This window comes from Pseudochaenichthys georgianus, chromosome 17, assembly GCF_902827115.2.
Source record: "Pseudochaenichthys georgianus chromosome 17, fPseGeo1.2, whole genome shotgun sequence".
Lineage (NCBI taxonomy): Eukaryota > Metazoa > Chordata > Actinopteri > Perciformes > Channichthyidae > Pseudochaenichthys > Pseudochaenichthys georgianus.
In genome coordinates this window covers 21,237,956-21,256,787 of record NC_047519.1, presented here as the reverse complement: position 1 = coordinate 21,256,787, position 18,832 = coordinate 21,237,956, and the positions used below count along the sequence as shown (strand labels likewise).

General features: G+C 41.1%; 3 protein-coding genes across 5 annotated transcripts; 1 reads left to right on the top strand and 2 right to left on the bottom strand.

Moving 5' to 3' along the window:
- Positions 1-203: 203 nt before the first annotated feature.
- Positions 204-7,971, bottom strand: plekhj1 (pleckstrin homology domain containing, family J member 1). Its single transcript, XM_034104307.2, has 6 exons — positions 7,586-7,971; positions 7,339-7,406; positions 7,187-7,253; positions 2,714-2,804; positions 2,148-2,211; positions 204-1,414 (listed from the first exon to the last, which is right to left on the bottom strand). The coding sequence occupies exons 1-6, from the start codon at positions 7,677-7,679 to the stop codon at positions 1,322-1,324; spliced, it is 477 nt and encodes a 158-aa protein (XP_033960198.1). The 5' UTR covers positions 7,680-7,971; the 3' UTR covers positions 204-1,321.
- An 820-nt stretch (positions 7,972-8,791) lies between these two features.
- Positions 8,792-11,998, top strand: sf3a2 (splicing factor 3a, subunit 2). The gene is made up of 8 exons (XM_034104302.2): positions 8,792-8,901; positions 9,654-9,946; positions 10,064-10,110; positions 10,247-10,356; positions 10,476-10,525; positions 11,138-11,278; positions 11,357-11,425; positions 11,521-11,998. The coding sequence occupies exons 2-8, from the start codon at positions 9,749-9,751 to the stop codon at positions 11,779-11,781; spliced, it is 876 nt and encodes a 291-aa protein (XP_033960193.1). The 5' UTR covers positions 8,792-8,901; positions 9,654-9,748; the 3' UTR covers positions 11,782-11,998.
- Positions 11,999-12,173: 175 nt separating this feature from the next.
- Positions 12,174-15,646, bottom strand: LOC117462193 (nucleolin). Of its 3 annotated transcripts, none has more exons than XM_034104305.1 (7): positions 15,530-15,646; positions 14,856-14,956; positions 13,516-13,544; positions 13,346-13,421; positions 13,109-13,243; positions 12,930-13,030; positions 12,174-12,828 (listed from the first exon to the last, which is right to left on the bottom strand). In XM_034104305.1, the coding sequence occupies exons 2-7, from the start codon at positions 14,947-14,949 to the stop codon at positions 12,493-12,495; spliced, it is 771 nt and encodes a 256-aa protein (XP_033960196.1). In that variant the 5' UTR covers positions 14,950-14,956; positions 15,530-15,646; the 3' UTR covers positions 12,174-12,492. The 3 variants fall into 3 exon arrangements, with proteins under 3 accessions (XP_033960196.1, XP_033960195.1, XP_033960197.1); XM_034104304.1 differs by having other exon boundaries at positions 15,534-15,646; XM_034104306.2 differs by lacking the exon at positions 15,530-15,646 and having other exon boundaries at positions 13,516-13,590; positions 14,856-14,945.
- Positions 15,647-18,832: the final 3,186 nt, after the last annotated feature.

Below are 18,832 nucleotides of genomic sequence, written 5' to 3'. Positions count from 1 at the left end.
CATTCATGATAAAGCCTGTGCTTTTCATTACATTTTAAACAGTGTTGGTACTGTATGTGTGTCTTGAAGGAGACTTGTCATTTTCACTTTAAGGACACCTGCTGAATACTATTGTTAGATTGGCCATGATTAAATACACTTTTATTACATTTTGGTGTTGACAAATTGTTTCTAGTTAACAGCGACACTGTATTGATTCATAGTATATTTCAAATGGATTTATTAGTTTAAAAAAAAAAAAGAGAGATGCAAGTGAAACAAAAATAATTGAACAGGGAGTAAAAATAGACTTAACACAATGTGCAAAGGTTTAAAATAAAGACACATTCAATGACATTATCCTCTTTAAGGGTAGACTCCTGACCATTTTTTATACAATTTGCAAGATAGTTACATTTGGACGAGAGACAAACGTCACCTCATCATTAGCTGAAACTTTGATGTAGCTCCAATGACAAAGTTGTAGTCTGGCCCAACAGCATACCTAAAGGAATCTGATTCAAAGTGCCAAAGAATAAGTACAGTAGGTTCAAGTAACTTTTTGAACACCCAGTAAAGTAATATGTGCAAAAGTATAGTTTTTTAAACTAAATACTGGTAGTCTAAAAAGGCTAGAAGATAAATACAATTAGGGATAGCTAAAACATTTATCTGATCAAAAAAAATAGTCAAATGGTTGGCTCAACTCAGCAGATCAAAGGCCCTTGCAGCTGAAATTACTCAGGAAATACTGCAGAAGGTTTTCTCAATTGGGCACTGTATCTTATAATCATAAGGTTCTTCAAACAGCGTATATTAGGTTGATTAACATTATTCAAAAAGTCTGGTTCAATTATTTTAAATCCCAGCGGTGCTCATCGGAACACTCCTGAAAGAAATGTACAGCACATGTAAAATTAGACACTCAAAATCACAATCTGAAAGTATGTCTAGTAGAAAACACAGTATAAAATATGTATTTTTTATAGCTAACAAATAAACCAAGGAAAATCCTAAAAATGATACAGAAAATATGCAAATCCCATAAACCGTAGATAAGACAGTCTCTGCAGCCCCGCTACCTGTAATTATTGATATAAAAGAAATAATCAGCATTATCACTTCATTACTTTACATGGCCTCAGATATTCTGCTATAACATCTGCACATAAGGACGTTGCTGTAAGTCTGGGGCACTACTAAAAACATTCATTGCAGTGAAGATCTAAAAAGCATCTGAGCTTATGGTAATACCATGTTCTTCAAGCTAGTGAGTAGTAAAAGTTGGAATGGAAGGGCAGACTGAAATTTAAAATAAAGTACATCTGGACAGGTCGATGGTTTACAGGGAACAGGTATCTCTAGGCGTGAGTTGCAGTCCATTGTTGACCTGGAAGCGAGTTTCATCTGATATACCGTACTGCTCCAAGGGATCCTGTGAGAAAGGAGAATACGAGTTAAGTCCATAGACTGTATATATATAAAGGTTAAGAGTAAGACAGTAAAAAAAAATAGTTTAGAGATTTCTTGTAATTGTTAGTGTAAGCCTCCAACAGAATACAGTGTAGTTCAGTTGACTTTATTTAGTGGCTCAGTCTTAACAGCACCAACAAACTACATTTGCGAGGCAAAACTACCACGTTTTTAGGACAAACTTTGCTATAAACTATTTTCAATGTCTCCAGATCATCCTGATTGACACATAACTTGTTTCTAAAAATCATATTGCTTTTTTGTTTTTTTCTAAAGTATTACATTTTTCCGATGCCCTGATACGACTTTCAGTCACAATACAAATATCTTAATGGTTAATAAACACTTTGTATGTACAGTACGCCTCACTGTTTGAAGGTGACTGGGGTTATTATTTTTGGTGTAAGGAATCATCAGGCTTTAACATTGCTCTTCTAACTTTTTCAGACAAAATGTAACAATAAATACAGAGATGTACATTTTAATTAATTTTATCATAACAAAAAAAAAAATCAGCAAAAGCTCATTTGTAAAATATTTTCACACACACATTTTAAATGCAGCCGGGATTTAAATTATTGTTGTTTAACGCAAATACACTTCATACTTAAATCCTTTCTACTACGACACTGTTGGATATAAGTGCCATCTGTGTGGCATTTAACGCTTCAAGATGCTGCTGAGACGGCTCTTACCTTGCCAGTTAGCCTGTGGATTTCAGTTCGATAGAATATCAGGTTCTTCCTCATGAACTCGTAACTGTAAGAGATGAGATGACAAATGTATTAGGCAAAATCTTCCCCTGTTAGGGAGCATGATCATATTCCTAGTAAAACACATTTAACCCAAGTGTGTGTGTATGACTAAAGGCGTTCAAATAGCATCACACCGCACATTGCGGTCCGCCAAGCTGAACATTTTTTCATTTTCAGATGTAGAGAAAACTGTAGCTACAATGTTAATTCATGTCACCATAGTGTTGTAGTTATCATCATCATCATCATTTGGATTTCATATTTTTTTCCTTAAAACATGATTGTCTTTAAAAAAAAAAAATCTAAATTCAAAACGCTGACAACTGACAAGTCACCAGAGCCTAAGGTGATGCCTTAAACCCCCCAAAAACATATTCATATTTTACTTCAATCAAAAATGTAATATATTCATTTTCTGTCAGTCGCTGGCAGGCCGACCAACATGTGTATTTCATGGTGTTGTGGTCTGTTGCGTCTGTAATAAGAGGAGAAGGAGTCAGACCCACCTGGCCTTCACAATGGAGTCGACCCACTCCCCACACTGCTCTTCTGAGTCACACTCAAAAAGATATTTTCTCTCTGCTTCATCCAGAAATGCTTCAAAGAGAAACACATAAAACGAGTCACAAATAGATAATACAAATACACAAACTGCAACAAAGTATTAATCCAATCCAATCCATTTTATTTATATAGCACATTTAAAAACAACAGAGTTGAACAAAGTGCTGTACATCAACAACTGTATAAAAACATAGCATAATACATAAAAACAGACAGGACATGAAACAAATGTAATACACGAGACAATGAAACCAGATCAGAAGCCACCGACTGAAAAACTCTCCTATATGACGTAAAAACAATACAAAACACTAGTAAGGTAAAAAAAAAAGTCTTAAGGAATGGACGTTGATACAGTCTATGGTTGATACATGTCTTTATTCCTGATCAGTGACATCTACAAAGCAGTGTTAATACGGAATAAAAAGCCGGCCTGCTCATTTCCACCGACTTTTTAATTTTAATTTAGACTTTATTACACCAGGTTTGCGACTGAGATAAAATATGTAAACAATAGAGACCTGGCCAAATGTTTTGCAGCAAGAAAGATTGGACATTTTACATAAAAACTAATATATTAAGAATCAGGCCAATTCACTTTTGAATATAAAAACGAGTAAGAGATCCACATTTTGTAATGAAATGTAGAGCCGCATTTTACACATTAATTATGACGATGAGCAGTTACGGCCCGTCTACACTACAGGCATCGAAAAATGCTTTCAACGCTTCGCCCATTCACTTGAATGGGGTGACGTAGTTGATTTTGAATCTTCGCCGAACTGCATTGTGGGGAGCGGAGCGTGGCTTTGCAAGCATCGCGAGCATCAAAAGTTGAGCAATGTTCAACTTTTGAGGCTCGATGCTTGGCATCAGCCAATCAAATCATGCGTATGCAAATCTGACAGTACAAGCGCTAGCCAATCAAACCGCGTGTATGCTGGGAAAGAGTACGCAGGTCATTTCCTCATATTCAAACAAATGGAGCGGTAGTGAATCACCCGGTGCTGTATGATCAGTCTCTGTTCCTCTACCGGGATACAAACCGGAGGAGCCAGGCATGGAGGGAGGTGGCAGAGACAGTGGATGAAACTGGTAGGTTTTCGCCTGTTTGGGGATTTTATATCCAGTTTACTTCGTTTTAACATTGCTATTGCTTTGTATGCCGGGGGCGGGCGGGAGATTCCTGATTGGTTGTTGGTCGCGAGAAATCGCCAAGCCTCAGACACGCCCAGCTTCAAGATTTTTTTGATGCCTGTAGTGTAGACGGACCGTTAGGCACAAATGTACAAAACCTGACCATAATCAATGACAGGTTAAGAGGGTAGACAACGTTAATTTCAGTAACACTAAAAAATGAAAAAAATACTTATTTCTAAAGTAAAATCTTAGTAAAATATTTTTTGCAACAACATGTTTATGTGCTTTGAAGAAAAGTGTTTATCCATTTCTAAAATCTAGCGTCCACACAGCAGCGTGCGTTGACGCTTGGCGTATCTGAAGCTTGGGGAATTTTTGCGAGCAACGCGACCAACAACCAATCACATGAATCTCCCGCCCCCGACATACAAAGAATAGCAATGTTAAAACGAAGTAAACTGGATATAAAATCCCCAAACAGGCGAAAACCTACCAGTTTCACCCACTGTCTCTGCCACCTCCCTCCATGCCTAGCTCCTCCGGTTTGTATCCCGGTAGATGAACAGAGATCATACAGCACCTCACTACTACTACTATTCACTACCGCTATAATGAATTTTCCCTCAATTTTTTGGAATATGAGGAAATGACCTGCGTAGTCTCTCCCAGAGCCCTAGAGCAGTGCTTCTCAAAGTGTGGTCCGCGGACCACTGGTTGTCCGTGAGCGCCCCCTAGTGGTCTGTGAGTATATTGGTAACATTTCACATTTGAAATTAATTAATCAATTTAAGTTTTCCGCACTCTCGCGGGAATATCTCCGCAATGGAGCAAGGTTAAGTTTCACTTTCGATTGCATAGCCCAGTGCAACACCTTCATCACACATGTTGCCACTTGCTTGTACCATTTTCAGGCGATGTGTAATCTGTTCTAGAAAAACTATGTTTTTGATATTAGGTGGTCCGCGAGTGTTTTTTTATTGGTTAAGTGGTCCTTGGTATGAAAAAGTTTGAGAAACACTGCCCTAGAGATAGGGCTCTGGTCTCTCCCAGCATACACGCGGTTTGATTGGCTAGCGCTTGTAGTGGCAGATTTGCATAAACGGGATTTCATTGGCTGAAGCTTCTGCCGAGGCGCCAAAAGTTGAACATGAGGCGCATTCACACCGCAGTACTTTTCCCACAAAGGTTCATGAGAACTTAGTTCATGAGAACTCTTTAGTTCTCATGAACTAAGTACAGATCGCGTTCACACCGGAATAAGTCCCTGGGGGAGGATTACGGTACGTCCACACAGCAGCTTTTCAAAAATCTTGAAAATCTTGGAGCTGGGCGTGTCTGAAAGCTTGGGGATTTTTTGTGAGCAACGCGACCAATCACATGAATCTCCCGCCCCCGACATACAAAGCAAAAAACCCCGGGGATTTTATGCGAGCAATATATATATATATATATAAACTCCCCAAACAGGCGAAAACCTACCAGTTTCACCCACTGTCTCTGCCACCTCCCTTCATGCCTGGTTCCTCCGGTTTGTATCCCGTTAATAGTTCTGGTCGTAAAGAACCGGGTGATTTGCTACCGTAATTTCTCGTTTGGAATATGAGGAAATGAACTGCGGTCTGGTTCTCCCTGCTTACACGCAGTTTGATTGATACTGTCAGATTTGCATAAACGTGTTTGATTGGCTGACGCTTCCAGCTCAGCTTCAAAAGTTGAACATTGCTCAACTTTTGAATCCTGGAAATCCTGGAAATCTTCGCTTCGCTCCCCCACAATGCAGTTCGGCGAAAAGCGAGGCAAAGTGACGTCATCCCCATTCAAAGTCAATGGGCAGAGAAGTGTTGGAAGCGGTGGAAGATTTGTCTAAAGCTGCTGTGTGGACGTACCGTCACGGCCCGTCGACACACAGGCATGAAAAAAATCTTGAAAAATCTTGATGCTGGGCGTGTCTGAAGCTTGGCGATTTTTTGCGAGCAACACGACTAACAACCAATCACATGAATCTCCCGCCCCCGACATACAAAGCAATAGCAATGTTAAAACGAAGTAAACTGGATATAAACTCCCCAAACAGGCGAAAACCTACCAGTTTCACCCACTGTCTCTGCCACCTCCCTCCATGCCTGGTTCCTCCGGTTTGTATCCCGGTAAATAGTCTGGTCGTAAAGAACCGGGTGATTTGCTACCGTAATTTCTCGTTTGGAATATGAGGAAATGAACTGCGGTCTGGCTCTCCCAGCTTGCACGCGGTTTGATTGGGTAGCGCTTCTACTGGCGGGATTTGCATAAACGGGATTTGATTGGCTAATGCCAGCTTCGAAAGCATCGGGAGCATCAAAAGTTGAACATTGCTCAACTTTTGATGCTCACGATGCTTGCAAAGCCATGCTCCGCTCCCCACAATGCAGTTCGGCGAAGATTCAAAATCTTCTACGTCACCCCATTCAAGTGAATGGGCGAAGCTTTGAAAGATTTTTTCTTGCCTGTGTGTGGACGGGCCGTTAGGCAAATGAATCCGCTGACGTCACTTCTTCTTCTTCTGCTTTGGGTTTACTGGCAGGCCGCAAACCACTTCACGGCGTATACTGCCGCCCAAAGTCCCCGGCAGGAAGACCCCGGAGTTGGGGACTGGCTTCAGTAGAAGCTGCTGGAACTCCCAGCAGCTTCTACTGAAGCCTTCCGAGTAAATCGCCAGAACGCCGACACCTCCTCATCTCCACCGCTCCCATGTTTTATTTTGTGTTGCCATAAGTTAGTCTCTCTGCATTTCTGCGCTGGGCTAACGCTAATGCTAATAATGCTAATGCGAGGATAATAAAATGGCGGCTTCACAAAACTTTTTGGGAGTTTTACGGGGCGTGGTTTGCAATCCGCCCAGCCAATCAGACATAGGAACCTTTTTCTCCCACGAAAGTCCCTGCTCTCTAGCAGGGACGGAAAAGGGGGTGAAAAGGTTCTCATGAACTAATTTTAGTTCCGGCTCTTTTTGGTGTGAACGCAACATTTCGGAACTATATCGGAACTAAAGTGGGAAAAGTACTGCGGTGTGAACGCCTATTGCTCAACTTTTGAAGCGAGCAACGCCAGCAACGCTCCACTTCGCGTCCCAAAATGCAGTTCAGGTAAAAGTGACGTCACCCCATTCAAAGTGAATGGGCAGAAGCATTGTAAGCTTCAACGCACACCGCTGTGTGGACGGGCCTGGATTTGAAAGTCAACAAAGCGAGAAAGTGAAAGGAAAGGCGAATCATGTGAATGTAGAAGGGGAAACTCACCAATAGAGAAGCTCTGGCTGTCCTCCCTTTCCACCCGACACTGCTCCAGCAGCAAAGCTCCAATTGGCTGACAACAAATAATGGTTTCACATTAGTCACTAGGTAGAGCAGGTAAGACATGTGATGCATGTTGAATGCAGTGTGCTACTGACCTCTTCCTCATCAGTCCGAAAGTAGAAGAGGAAGTTCACGACGAGTTTCACCAGCCTCTTCTTTACAACTGTATTACAAAAAAAGGATTGACAGCTGATGAATGACACGACCATAACATATCTGTGGTGGTTGCTGATCTTAATGTGTTCAGTCCATTGTGCTAACATGAACAGCCAGCTGTGCAGATTCAATACAACGGAAGTAGGTTTGAAAGGAGCTGAATCGGTGTGTAATAAACCGTGTTACCGTCTCCTTTCTTGGGTCCTCGCATCCCCAGCTCGGCTGCCATCTCTGAGGGCTGTCGGCTCAGAGACACCAGCTCCTTCTCGTTGAAACGCATCACGGCCAATGACGCAGTAAAACACCGGTTAAAGAAGAGGAGACTTTAGCTACGACCGAGCCATGCCCACCGACAGCCCAGCAAGGGAGCGAGATAAAATACCAAATAAGTCGAGGCAGTGTTGTCTGAGGCGTCCGTTAAATGTCGCTGCCTCCCAATCTTCTGTCCTCGAAATGTGAATGTGTGTGTTTTGTCATTGCTGTGGTCAAGAGTCGGACTTCTCCTCCATGTTTCACACCGGACACTCGGTGGCAGCCAGAAACGCCTCACTGGTAATAGTACGGAAGTCGGTGAGGAACGAACTAGGTAAACAGTGCGTTTACAAGCCATGTAAGTTACAACTTGTAGTGACATGCAGATGTGGAAGAAGTAAGAAGTACTCATAACGTTTAAAGTAGAATTTCCGGATAGTAGGAATACTTTAAAGCGTATAGTAAGTGAAAGTCCTGCATTCAAAATAATACTCAAGTAAAAATACAGAAGCATCAAAATATACTTAAAGTATCAAAAGTAAAATAAGGCCTACTCATTTGCAGATCGGACAATTTACAGAATCATTTTAAGTTTGATTGTAATTATTTATGTATTAATGTGTTCATCGAAGCTTATAGTGCAAGGTAGCTTGTGATTTACTCCAGGTGTGACTAAAGTATTTTCTAAATGTTGAGTATATTTAACACCATTAATCTAAATCTGCAAAGTAACTAAAGGTATACATGAAGAATAGTCAAAGTAAACTTTTTACCTTTAAATTGAAGTGGGGTAGAAGTACAAAGTAGCACATAATTGAGTTGCTCAAGCAAAATAGAAGTCCCTAAAAATTGTACTTGAGTACAATACTCAATTAAGTGTACTTAGTTACTTTACACCACGTGACATGGTAGTATGGGATGTACTTTTCTCTGGTGAAAGATTTCTTCAGTACATTTACACCAGTACTGTACTCAATAACACGTTTGAGGTACTTGTATTTGAGTGTGTGCTAATCCAATACATTTCAGAGAGAAAGCACATTTAAGTTTTACTTCAACACGTTTTATTTGCCAGCTATAGTTACTTTGCAGATATAAAGATGATTCTGAAATGTGCCACATGTAGGAATACTCCAGAACAGCAGGGGGCAGTAATGCACCTGAAGCTGTTTTCCAACCGGTGAAGAGGAAACCACCTGAGCATGCGCACTGCTGATCTACAGGGGCATGATCCTTACGTTGTGCTGTCGGTGAGTGTTTTGAACAAAGTAAACTGTTTACACTATCCTTTACATGTGTATTCTTTAGTTTTACATGTAACTTATCAATCTATAAATACATATACAGAGATAGCTCCTTTTTAGGGGGAGGGGGCGGGGGGGTCTTCGATCATATGTTCAAATGTGTTGAAATCTCTCAATGAATAGCTGTTAGCTTAGCATTGTCGTGCGAGCGCTACCATATTCTAACAAACTGCAGCTAACTACAGTTTGTAGTTTTTGTCATTTGTTTTCTAGCTTGATACAAACAATTCCCCTCTTTTCGGCTATGTATATTATCTGGTCGATAACGAATATTTGTCTAAATAAGTGTATTGTTGCCCATTAGTAAGACCGATCACTTACAAGGGAAGTTAGCATAAAGTAGCGCAGCCAGTCATTGTATTGTTTTTTAACTACATGAAATGTGTGCCAAACTAGTTCCAGAAAGTCTTGGTTCCGGAAGTATTTGTTTTGAACATTCCTTTTGAAATTGAGGGGGGACTTACTGCAGTACTCCTAAAGGCCGTGTACATGCAAAGGAGACCTGAACTAGTATCTAGACTAGAGCAATGCACTTAATACAGTATATATAATAGAGTCAAGTCAGTAGTCTTGTATTGATAACTCCATACATGGCACTGTTTTACACCACAATCCAGTAACACATGGTACGGTAATAACAGTTAACATTATTCTATATTTACATTTTCTCTGACATTGTTTGCTTTATCTTTCTTCAGATAATCAGCAACATCTTCTCGGAGGAGTGCCTGTCCAGTGTCAGCTGGGCAACACCTGTGGGTTTCTGAGTGATTGAACCCATCACCTTGCAAAGATGGATTTCCAGCATCGAGCTGGAGGGAAGACGGGGAGCGGTGGGGTGGCCTCCTCCTCTGAAAGTAACCGGGACAGGCGAGAGCGGTTACGCCAGCTGGCCCTGGAGACTATTGACATCAATAAAGACCCCTACTTTATGAAAAATCATTTAGGGTCATACGAGTGCAAACTTTGCTTGACTCTTCATAACAATGAGGTGAGGAGGCAGACAATGATACTTTCCTGTATGGTGCTAGAAGTTATCCTAACTTAATAATACATTTCCTGTTATCGGAGTATCCTGTTTGACGAATCGCTCTTCTCTACTTTACAGGGCAGCTACTTGGCTCACACACAAGGAAAGAAACATCAGACCAACTTGTAAGTGCAACACGCCATTTGTTTAGTGTTTTTGGTGACCAATTAATTGTACCGCAACAATTCACCGCAACAACCCACTGAGGTTCAGTACATCATTTTTCTACAGTTAAAAAATTATATTTTGTCTTTGTTTCAGGGCGCGGAGAGCAGCCAAAGAGGCAAAAGAAGCTCCTGCCCAGCCAGCTCCAGCCAAAGTGAAAGTTGAGGTCAAGAAGTTTGTCAAAATTGGTCGACCGGGATACAAAGGTAAGCGAGCCGAGTTGTTACGAGTCAGTGCAGTGATTATTTTGTCTTGTACTGACCAGGGTTTACCTGCAAATGTATTGCATTTTATTATGCAATCAATGCCTTTCTTTTCTTTATAGTAACCAAACAGAGGGACTCGGAGACCGGACAGCAGTCCCTACTTTTCCAGGTTAGTGTCTTTTGGAGGGAATTAAAAAAAGAGTTAATAATATTAAGTTATTATTTGTCACCTAATGCGGTTACACATTGGTGAATTGCACTGATATTGCAATATTTATTTATTTCCTCTTTTACCAAGTCTAGTCTGTGGCTACTTACCTGGAAACATTGCTGCATCAAGTCCTTAATGCAAACCAAACACTTCCTACTGCTGCAGCCTCACATCAAAATGACTTGACTGGAAAAACAAAAGTTGGCTTATAAGAAAGTTACAGGAAATGCATTGGCTTACATCCTACTTCTGATGAAATAGCCGTAAATAGATATTTTCTAGGTTTTTGATTCTCTCTCCCAAGGCTGGCTATATACTGTACTTCTTTTAAACGAACATTTTCTTAATCTGAAAGAACTCTCTGGTACAGTAGGACAGATATTGTGGATGTATTTGGCCTCTTATCGTACAGTCTGGTTCAAACCTAAAAACAGACGAGCAGACAAATTTGGTCCTGTTGACCAAATTAAGCCATCGCCCTGTGTTCAAACACATTTGTTCCACTGGCTGATTATTTACTTTCAAAAACAAGTCTGTAAGTTACCTGTTTTTTACTCCTCTGTTCATCAGATTGACTACCCAGAGATCGCTGAAGGAATTGGACCCAGGCATCGTTTTATGTCTGCTTACGAGCAGCGCATCGAGCCCCCTGATCGCCGTTGGCAGTATCTGCTTCTGGCTGCTGAACCGTACGAGACCATTGCCTTTAAGGTGAGTTTTAACTGTACTTTAATTTTCCTCTGTAGTCTTTTTTTCTTAGACATAACATCACCATCTTTGCTCTTTCAGGTCCCGAGTAGAGAAATTGATAAAGCAGAAAACCGCTTCTGGACCCACTGGAACAGAGAAACTAAACAGGTACTTAGAAGCTGTTTAACATTTATTACCACTATGTTTTATTTCAGGAATGAGAAAATATGTGTTTAACCTGTCTGTGTTATTTTTCCTCCCAGTTCTTCCTACAGTTCCACTTCAAAATGGAGAAAGCTATTTCCCAGTCCAGCGGACCCCCACCTCCTGTTGGTGTGAAGCGTCCTCCTCCTCTCATGAGTGGACATCGCCAGCCAAATGATAATATGCCCCCTCCCCCACCAGGAGGGATGCCCCCTCTCCCACCTGGTGCCCCCGGTAACCCCCATATGCCCCATCAGATGCCCATGCCCCCCATGCCAATGAGGCCGCCTCCTCCTGAGAGCCTCATGTCTAATAATTAATTCCCTACCAGCAGATCGTGATTGCTTTCAATGACGTTTAAAGTCTACATCTAGTCGATTTTTATACATTAGTTTGATTTATGTAAATGTGTAGGGCAGCCCGTATGACCCCACTGTTTTGTATAAATGCTTACTTTCTGGACGTGGAGCTATGATTGAGAATAGTTCATCTTTTAACATTCTGTTTTTTGTAATTAAATTCTTTGGTGAAAAAACATTTGCATTGGAATCTGTGTTTTACAAAGACATAACGCTAACACACAAACACACTAAGGTTAATTGACTATAGCACATGAAAATAGAAACAGTGCAGAAATATTAAGGCATGAAGAGGCTGATAAGGAAAGAAGCTTGACTTTACGGGGAACACATATTTTTGAAGCAGCTCTTGATGAAATAACAAGCCTTGTGGGTCAACTTTTATTTTAATTGTATTGACAGTAAACTGAGCTGGTGCGATTGATAAGCAATCTAATAAACATGTAGATCTTTCGCCTCTAAAGGCCTCCAAATGGTCACAGGTTTAAATAAAGCAGTCTGAATTTTTGAATAAAACAAAACTGTCACTACACAAAATCACATCTGTCCATCAAAGCAGCCAAAATCTACCATATTGACATTGAAGTCATTAATCTGGAAGCAATACTTTTGAGTCTAAATAGAAGCATATTTAAAAGAGGAAATTGGAACAGTAGAAACATTGAACTCATCTCATTGAGTCTTTTTCTTCTTTTCCTGCAGCTTTTTAGTCTTCTCAGGCTTTACCTCCTCATTTTCTTCCTCATCTGCTGTTTTTTCAGGTTCCTCCTTTTTATCTATTGTCTTCATGTCTTTGATTTCTTCGACCCTGGCTCTCCTGTCCTTTAATTTCCCTTCTTTTGGCTTCATGAGTTTTTTGTCTGGCAGTGGCTTGTTTCTAAGACCTGCTCCTTTCTTTGACTTTCCTTTTTTGACAAGTCCATCATCGTCTTCATCTTCCTCCTCATCCTCTTCATCATCTAGGTCTGGCAGCCACCAAAACATGACTTCCCAAAGTGTTGTCTCGGGCTAGAGGGGATGGAAACGCAAGTGGTTGACACAATATAGGGACAGCTGTTTATTTTGAGATTGGATGATAAACTTGTCACATAGGTGAATCCTGTCTTTACCTCGGGTGGCTGTCCTCTATGTCGTAATGAGCCTGAACGTCTCACTATCACACCAACTTCTTCCTCTTCCTCCTCTGCTGTCCTCTTACCACGCAGAGTTTCTGTTTTTTCAAAAGAGACCACTCAGTCACAGCCAGCATGTCATGTTGTAACTGTGGTGCTACTTCCAGTTTACTTGCCATGAAGCCTATGAAAGCCGGAGGTGAGCACCAGGATGGAAATGACCACAAACAGACAGCGGTTGAGGGTGACATTCTCCCAGGGGGCTTCAATATGAGTCAAGTTTTGGACGGACAAGGGTTTGTGAAAAGATGCTGAAGGAAATGAAGGAAAAGGATTGGGTGATGTTATTGAAATCGAGCAAAGAAAACACTGAAATCTGATGGAGGTTAAGGAGTTAGATGGAAATTACTCACTTGTTCTGGGGACGCTGGGTTCCCTCAGTAAAATCTTGGGTTCTGATCTTGGTTGTTGTGGAAATGGAGCCATTTCCTGTCAGAAAACAACATGTATAGCTTAGAAGAAAATATGTATAGGGATGTGAACACAGTGAAAAATGATCCATGTTGGTTGTTTTCTATCTCACCTCTCTGATTTTCCTCGGAGCGTACATTTCTACAACAGACAGATGAAGATTTACTGATGGGGGATATCATAAATCCTGAACAATAAACAAGCATTAACTCAAGCTGGATTGTATTCATTCACATGAATTTGATGCATGTACATATATTCTGCTTGGCTGACGTGTTTGATTTCACTGATGTCTTATTTACATAAAATGCAACTCTACTCTGCCAACGTTATATTTTATTACAGACGGACATGACAGGTTAAGAAAACTAGGAGATGGGAGGTGTGCATTGAGCTTCATGCTTACACCAACCTACCAACACTTACAATGACTATATTAAAATTATGTTATGTTATGTTGTATTAGGCTGATCCTAAGCAGCTAAATATGTGCATGTTTGACTGTAATTACCACTTAGGACTTGTATTATCTATTTATAGGGACATTGTTAATTTAAAGTATGCAGTCTTGATTGCATTGAGGTTTGCTGATTACTGTTACTTGGGACACTGTATGTATACAATGATAATGTGTTTGCCTTTTGTTTGGCATTTTTGTATTTATTTGTATGGTTATAACTTATTTATTGATGCTGATATTTCACATGCCATGTGAATGCATATGTATTGGTTCATCGACATATATAATACTTTTAAGGAGTGCAGTTTTAAGTATGTATTTGATAGGAATCTAAATTATTATTGTCACTATAAAGAGTGTTTTACTTTGTTTGACCAATGTCTTGGTTAAAGGTTTAATTATAAGTTTTGCAGATATTGTATCATCAACCTACATATTGAAAAATTAAAGTATGGGGCAAATTAAATTGGCCCTACATAAAATCATTAGGATTCTTCCCCTGGGGACCTCAAAAGACTAAATAATTATTTCCGTCTGGACCAAAGTGCTGCCAAATAAAAATACATTCTCCCATCCTTTCAGACATTTAAGAGCTCTTCCTCACAAGGAGACCTTTGTGTGTGTGTTTGGAGAGATTGAATCTGATTACACCCACCATCCATTTAGCATGGCTGCATTATCACTGTAGCCTCTGACCAGGAGTCATATTTCAGCGGCTCCCTGTTCTTCTGCTCCTAGCTCCAAGTATTTATAGAGTCGAACAATATATGCACAATGGATGAAGGCTTTTATGTGCAGGCATTACAGATATGGTGTGTGTGTGTGTGTGTGTGTGTGTGTGTGTGTGTGTGTGTGTGTGTGTGTGTGTGTGTGTGTGTGTGTGTGTGTGTGTGTGTGTGTGTGTGTGTGTGTGTGTGTGTGTCTGTGTGTGTGTGTGTGTGTGTGTGTGTGTGTGTGTGTGTGTGTGTGTGCGTGTGCGTGTGTGTGGCCACCTGGTCTGCGGATCTGTCGAACAGGCTTCTGTGGAGGAGGATCTGCTGTTGATGGCCCTAACTCCTCTTCAAATGTCTCATAGCTTTCTTCCATCCCTCGCCTGAGGGAACGAGAGGGCAGAAGATGACGGCGGCTCAAAAGTGATTTGTTTTCTAATTATTCAGCAGATATACAAATGTACATATTAATTACACAAAGCTTTTTGTTTGAACTTGGCTGCCACTTCAATATATGGATTGTTGGTACATTGTTACCATCCCACAACAGTGTGATTCAATGGGTCAAAATGTCGTTACAGCTGTTCTTATCACTATTCTTCACTTTGTAAAAGTTATATCCACAGTCTCAAGCATTTCACATTGGCTGCACAAAATGACACAGCTAAAAGGTCAACTTCCTTACTTTATGAAAAAATGTAAGCCGTTTCTTGACCTTCACATTTATAAATGAATGCTGTGAAGCTCTTATGTCTTACATGACATTTCTTCATGGACATTGAGCTAATGTCCTAGCAGCCCTATAAATAGATGAAGCAAAGCCACTGGAGAGACAGATGGATACACAGTGCATAGAAATACACAAAGAGAAAAGGGCTGATGTTACAATTTTCCCCTTGGCTAGTCTCTCTCGTGATGAAGCCCAACCTTTGAACCTGAAATAAATAAGGACCTACTTGCCTCGACATTTGGGGTCCCTCCAGGCAGCTTCAGGGAGCCTTTGTCACAGAGCTTGTTGTTCCTCGGCAGAAATGGCAGCAGAGTCACACTCTGAACGGTCTGACAGCTGAGCACAGGTGTCTGGGAATGAAAAAACAAAAAAAGAATTGAGTGTCAGTCAGAGGCGTTGATCGAGGGAGGGTTGACATAAACATGTGCGAGTCAGCTGCCCAATCCCAAGAGAAATCTCAGAGGGTAAGAATAGGGCCACACCTAGCCCAAGTTTTAGAAAAAAACGAGACAATCTTACAAAAACTGTAAGCCTATTTGGTACTGATTCAACTGACAGGAGCAACTGGGCAATGTCTCTATAAACTAGTTTGGACCCTTATTTAGACAAGTAATCTCACTGAGACACAGGGTCTCATTCTTGAGAGAAACCAGTTTAAAACCAAAACAGCAATTTAATACACAGAGGAGATTGAGGACATTCATACAAAGGCAATATAGAACACATATCATAAGATACATTTAAAAAAAGTCCCAAAGTGAAACAAGAAAAACCCAATAATTGTAAAAGATAAAACTTTTATTTAAAAATGTATTCCCACTTTCTTGTCTGAAAATGTGGACATAATATATGGACACTCTTTTATATTTTACCAGCAGAGAGCGCCACTGTACTTGTAAGATGGAGCTTCAGACTGCTTTGCTCCATAAATGAAGTGTAGTCTGTCAGGCTGACTGGCCGTCATGCAGATTAGCAGAAGACCTGACTGCCTTTGTACTAACTGACCGTCAGCCGCATCAAACGCTTAAGACACATATTACCATTTTGTCAATCAAATTATAATCCTAATGTTGCCTGAGTGCATCTTTATTTCAACCATGTGTGTGTGTGTGTGTGTGTGTGTGTGTGTGTGTGTGTGTGTGTGTGTGTGTGTGTGTGTGTGTATGTGTGTGTGTGTGTGTGTGTGTGTGTGTGTGTGTGTGTGTGTGTGTGTGTGTGTGTGTGTGTGTGTGTGTGTGTGTGTGTGTGTGTGTGTCAACCAGCCATGTAAACAGATGTAAAGATGAGAGAGGAAGTGTTGGTAAACAGACTTGTGGTGATGTTGATGACTCATGCTTTTGCTGGGACTTTGCCCAATTCCAGCTAGTCACACATTGCTATACCCATCGTCAGTAATCCCTTTAAAGGGGACATAAGCTCTCCAACCTTTTGCCATGGGTGGACTCACCAAGAGAAGGTCAGGGTCTCAAATGGTACCCAGAGATAATGTCTCAGAACTGACTCGACCAATCTCTTTCGGACGTGGTTAACTTTATCAAAATGGGTGTCCGAACCCAAAATGTGTGTCCGAACCCTTTGGACACACATGGGTGAGATTTCAATAATATTTAGTTCAGACAAGCTTATGTGAGCAAATTAGCAGTTTATTTAAAGCACTGTTGTGCTTTACTCTTAACCTGTTAAGCCCTTCAGGCCTCAGGCTCGAAAATTACATGCCCAGAATGAATGACTCTTCACTTCTAAAAGGGGCATTTGAATAATGTTTTTTATCAAAGCAATGATACACCTGTGAGTTGGCTGTAGAAGTGTCAGAATCCATTTAGATATTGCTGTGTCAGAGTACATTCAGATGGAAAATAGTAAAACAAATGTAAATTTGAATCTCCGCCTAAAGAAACCACATTATTTGTAGTGAAAACCACCCTTGAATGATGGGATAGGAGCCCAAAACCTTTAGGGATCCAAACCACAATATATCATAAGTACCCTGTGTCAAGATAGATGCTAAATTAGTGCTAATATTTTTGGCACAGGTAGGACCGGGCGTACTCACCTTTGGGTACATTTGGTTACCATCAGTGCCATTTGACCTCTCTCAGGTACCACACTGTAAAACTCATTTTATTTCATTGAAATATCACTATAGGTATTCATTCCATCCAAATACAACTGTTTTTGACCTTTATGGAAAGTTCAGCCTGACGTCCTCTATCCCCTTTTTGGCCACATGCGTAATTGTGCGTGAGCTGCCAGTCAGACCTATGCATTACGCAGGGCTGTATCTCTGGAACCCATTGGTCAAATTGGGTGATTGACACCTCTTTATAACATCTAGAGCCAATAGAATCGAGGGGCAGTTCATAAATCCATGTAAACATTACTATTGGTCAGTTAGAATGACTCTGACAGGAAGAATCTCTAATAGATTGGGGTAGTGAGTTCCAGAGGGTGGGTGCAGCAACGGACGGGTGGGTGCAGCTAACGTCAACTAGCTTTCCTCCTGATCATTAAACCACGGATAGGAAAAAGAAAACTAAAAGGAACAGAAAATCCAGTCAGGGGGTAGGATACACACACACACACACACACACACACTTCTAATAGGTTCTGCCGTCCTTCAATGCGGCCTCACCGTCCTACAGGCCGTCCTACAGGCCGTCCTACAGGCCGTCCTACAGGTCATTCTTCGACGTGGTCCGACCATCCTCCAGGCCGTCCTCCAGAGGGGTCCCTCCATCTTCCTGCCCGTCCTCCAGAGTTCCACCGCCTTGGCCTGCCTCCAGAGTCCATCCCCGCTGTGACCCCAAATGTGTTCCTCATGGGGCGGCGGGATACCTCTTTTCCCCAGGCAGTGTATGTATGGCGAAGATCATTGTTGGACACTTCACTAAAGACTACTTGCCAAACCCGCAGCTTGCAAGAGGACGCCCGAAGAGCATGTCTGTCGCCACGGACAGTCGGAACTTGACTCGTTTGGGCAGGTTCTCTTCTTTAGTGTCCATGTTTACATGTCCATGTAAAAACTAGACTTATAATTTTAGGGAGAGTTGCCTGAAGTGCCTCTGCATTGGCATACCAGTCAAAGTATGAGGACCCACGGTGATAGCAGTTTAACCAGGTATTCTCTTCACATGCAGTTGAGAGTTGATGTAGATGATGGTGGTGGTGATGATGGTTATGATGATGATAAGGCTAGGATATAAACACAAGAAATCAGGAAGAGCTACAATACTCTGTAACAAACAAATGAAAATATTGCTTTAGCCAGATAAGCCTAAACAAGCTATCAATAAACATAATCACCAAATAAATATAAATCATAATTTACTCAAATAATGCATCACATTCAACTCGAGAAGAGAGCACATGGAGATCAGCTTGCTGCTACAGAAGTGAATGGACAATGTCGTGGGAATGACACCACTTTACCAGTGTTGCAAAATAATGAACAAGGGTATGCTAACTCACAGCTAGTTAGCAGCTACAAGGATTCCAAGGAACAGGAGGGATGTGTACCGGGTAATAAATC

Excerpts from the sequence above, each read along its gene's own strand:
- LOC117462193 (XM_034104304.1), bottom strand. Across the intron at positions 13,545-14,855 it reads TCGACAGATCCGCAGACCAG|AAATGTACGCTCCGAGGAAA; the intron begins GTGGCCACACAC and ends TGTCTGTTGTAG. Across the intron at positions 13,244-13,345 it reads ACCCAGCGTCCCCAGAACAA|CATCTTTTCACAAACCCTTG; the intron begins GTGAGTAATTTC and ends CATTTCCTTCAG.
- sf3a2 (XM_034104302.2), top strand. The coding sequence starts at position 9,749 with ATGGATTTCCAGCATCGAGCTGGAGGGAAGACGGGGAGCGGTGGGGTG. Across the intron at positions 9,947-10,063 it reads TGACTCTTCATAACAATGAG|GGCAGCTACTTGGCTCACAC; the intron begins GTGAGGAGGCAG and ends TCTACTTTACAG. Across the intron at positions 10,526-11,137 it reads AGCAGTCCCTACTTTTCCAG|ATTGACTACCCAGAGATCGC; the intron begins GTTAGTGTCTTT and ends TCTGTTCATCAG.
- plekhj1 (XM_034104307.2), bottom strand. The coding sequence starts at position 7,679 with ATGCGTTTCAACGAGAAGGAGCTGGTGTCTCTGAGCCGACAGCCCTCA. Across the intron at positions 7,407-7,585 it reads AGGACCCAAGAAAGGAGACG|TTGTAAAGAAGAGGCTGGTG; the intron begins GTAACACGGTTT and ends TTTGTAATACAG. Across the intron at positions 2,212-2,713 it reads GACTCCATTGTGAAGGCCAG|TTACGAGTTCATGAGGAAGA; the intron begins GTGGGTCTGACT and ends CATCTCTTACAG.